At 50.1% G+C, this 2,583-nt stretch overlaps 1 protein-coding gene across 1 annotated transcript; it reads right to left on the reverse strand.

Annotated features, from left to right (window-relative positions):
• Positions 1–27: 27 nt before the first annotated feature.
• Positions 28–2,046, reverse strand: LOC104916144 (homeobox protein Hox-D10). Its single transcript, XM_010727126.2, has 2 exons — positions 961–2,046; positions 28–368 (listed from the first exon to the last, which is right to left on the reverse strand). The coding sequence occupies exons 1-2, from the start codon at positions 1,112–1,114 to the stop codon at positions 91–93; spliced, it is 432 nt and encodes a 143-aa protein (XP_010725428.1). The 5' UTR covers positions 1,115–2,046; the 3' UTR covers positions 28–90.
• Between the last annotated feature and the right edge of the window lie 537 nt (positions 2,047–2,583).

The following is a 2,583-nucleotide window of genomic DNA, read 5'->3' on the forward strand; positions in this document are numbered from 1 at the left end:
AAAAAAAATTATATAATAAAATAAAACAACCCCCCCCAAAAAAGCGCACAGAGCTCCTCCTCTCTCCCCCTTCTCCCCCTCCTGCACCGCTCAGGTGAAATTAAAATTGGACGTCAGTTCGCGGATTCGGTTCTCTCTGTTCATTTTCTTGAGTTTCATCCTGCGGTTCTGAAACCAGATTTTGACTTGTCTGTCTGTCAGGTTAATGCTCTTACTAATCTCCAGGCGGCGCTCACGGGTCAAGTACATATTGAACAAGAATTCCTTCTCCAGCTCCAGCGTCTGGTGCTTGGTGTAAGGACACCTTTTCTTTCTTCCGCTCTTTGCTGTCAGCCAATTTCCTGTAGTGTTTTCTGCCTTTATATCCTCTGTTAAAAATAACATCGTTACATAAGTATCCGGGGAATGGGAAAGAGAACTTACCCGACTGCTGCGCTGGGAGAGAGAGGCTTCTGCGGCCGAAGTGTTGTGGCTTTTAGATCGACTTCTTTATATTTTAATTTAATTTAATTTAATTTAATTTAATTTAATTTATTTATTTATTTTGGGAGCAGAACGCAGTTCGCCTCCGGGACAAAAAAAAAAAAATAAAAAAAAAATAAAAAAATATAAAAAGAAAAGGGAACTGGGCAATGCGTTTTGTACGGGTGCAGGAAAGGAATGGGTTCGGAGAGGGGCAAAACGGAGGGAGCGGCCGCTCACCTCCACCTCCGAGCGCGGAAATTCCGCACCCCGAGGCGCAGTTCTACGCGGAGGAGGGGCGGCCTCCGCCTCCCCGGGGCCTCGGGGGCTCAAACCGCAGTTCGGCCCCAAATGAAACCCCAAATCCGAGCATCCCGTGCGGCTTTCGGAGCCCTTGTGCGGCTTTTGGAGCCCTCGTGCTTCCCTCTGCTACCCCCTCCCCATCCCCCCAAACCCAAAAAATAAAATGAAGCGCAGATGCTGAAATCCGCGCCTGACCAAAGCTGGTTCTTCTCGGGGAAGGGAATCTATTTCTCCTCGTTCTGCGGATCCCCATTTCTGCCAACGCAGAGCAGGGATCGTATGAAACAGATTTGCCTTTATGAGCCGTGCGGGCACGTCTGGGTAAATTCGGAGGTGATTGTAACCCCATAGAAACTCTCCGCGCTCTCCACACCCGTATCCATGCACACACACACACGCGCTGTGTAAAGGCAAACGTATTTCACACGTCCATAAATAAACACGGCAAATACTTGGGCTTTGAATTTGGTCATGAGAATATCCTGGCAGCATCCCCGGGCCAAATATTCGTGTCTGAACGGAGGGGAAGAGCGAAGCGGAGCCCGCAATGGTGACAACGTCCCCAGCGCTGCGCGAGTGTCACTTTTGGGAAAGTCGCTGGTTGAAAAGAACTTTATTTAAGCGAACACACCTTGAAAATGTGCTGTGTGACATTGGCACCGCTTTCGTGTTTGGAGAAAACCTTTTTATGTTACCAAGCCCTGGAAATCCCCTTTGAAATCCTATCTTCCCTCAAGTGCTTCAGTTACATTCGAACGTTAAGATCTCTTACCTTCTGCGCGGATAAAATACATACACAGATCAAAAGCAACAAAAGCTGCACCAACATTAACGAAAACTCGAGGCAGAAAACGTATGGAAAGGAAACAACGACAACAGAAAGGGACAAAATCCGCCCAACATTGGATCCGACCATTGGAAAATGCTGCAACCGAGGAGGAATTTCTCCCACAACGCGAATATCCGGGCCAAACACGCCGTGCACCAACGCACCCGCGTTGAGCTGAGCGTCCGAACCGAAAGGAAACCTTTCTCTCCACCAATTTCATTCCCGATTTCCACCCTCACGACGACCCCGGAGCGATGGGAATCCGCTTTGGGGTTCAGCCCCAACGAACCCTCCCGGTGCAGCGCTTGGTGCAGAGGGGTTTGCAGCGTCGTGGTAACCTTGACGTTGCGTTTTGGTGCAACCCCGGACTCAACCCCTCTCACCGCTCCCCGTTTGGATACGCAGCTCTTTATAATAATAATAATAATAAAAATAAAAATAATAAACAGGGTGACAAACGGCAGCTCTGCGCTGTGCTTTGAGAAAGGCCGATTTTAGGGGGTGTGGAGGGGGTGGTGAAGGGGGGAGGGGGGGAAGTACGCCAGAAGAGGGGTTCAGCACGGAGATCGCTGTGCACGTTGCACACGGCGGCCACATGCATGCAGCCCCGCATGCACCGCGCTGCACCTTCCTCCCTCTGCCTGAGCCCCGCACACAAATTCCCACCGCACTTAAATCTGCGCGGCTTTCTCTCGCATTTTCACCCGGACATTCGAACGCCTTTCGATGCGTCCCGTTGGCATCACCTCCGTTTATTGACCCCAGAACAGCCCTGACACCCGGGGCAGAATCAGACCCGCGTCTTCAAACGCACACAGACTCACACGCTCACACGCTCACACACACACACAGATTTTTCCTTTTTTGTTTCAGCGCATATGCAACCTCCACCGCGAAAATAAAATGTGGCAAATGAAAGACTCTTTTCAGACCGTCCCAAACTTAAAACATCTGCTCAACACATCGAAGCGGTTTGGTTTGGGGTGCGT

This window comes from Meleagris gallopavo, unplaced genomic scaffold (genome assembly GCF_000146605.3).
Source record: "Meleagris gallopavo isolate NT-WF06-2002-E0010 breed Aviagen turkey brand Nicholas breeding stock unplaced genomic scaffold, Turkey_5.1 ChrUn_random_7180001873869, whole genome shotgun sequence".
Taxonomy (NCBI): Eukaryota; Metazoa; Chordata; class Aves; order Galliformes; family Phasianidae; genus Meleagris; species Meleagris gallopavo.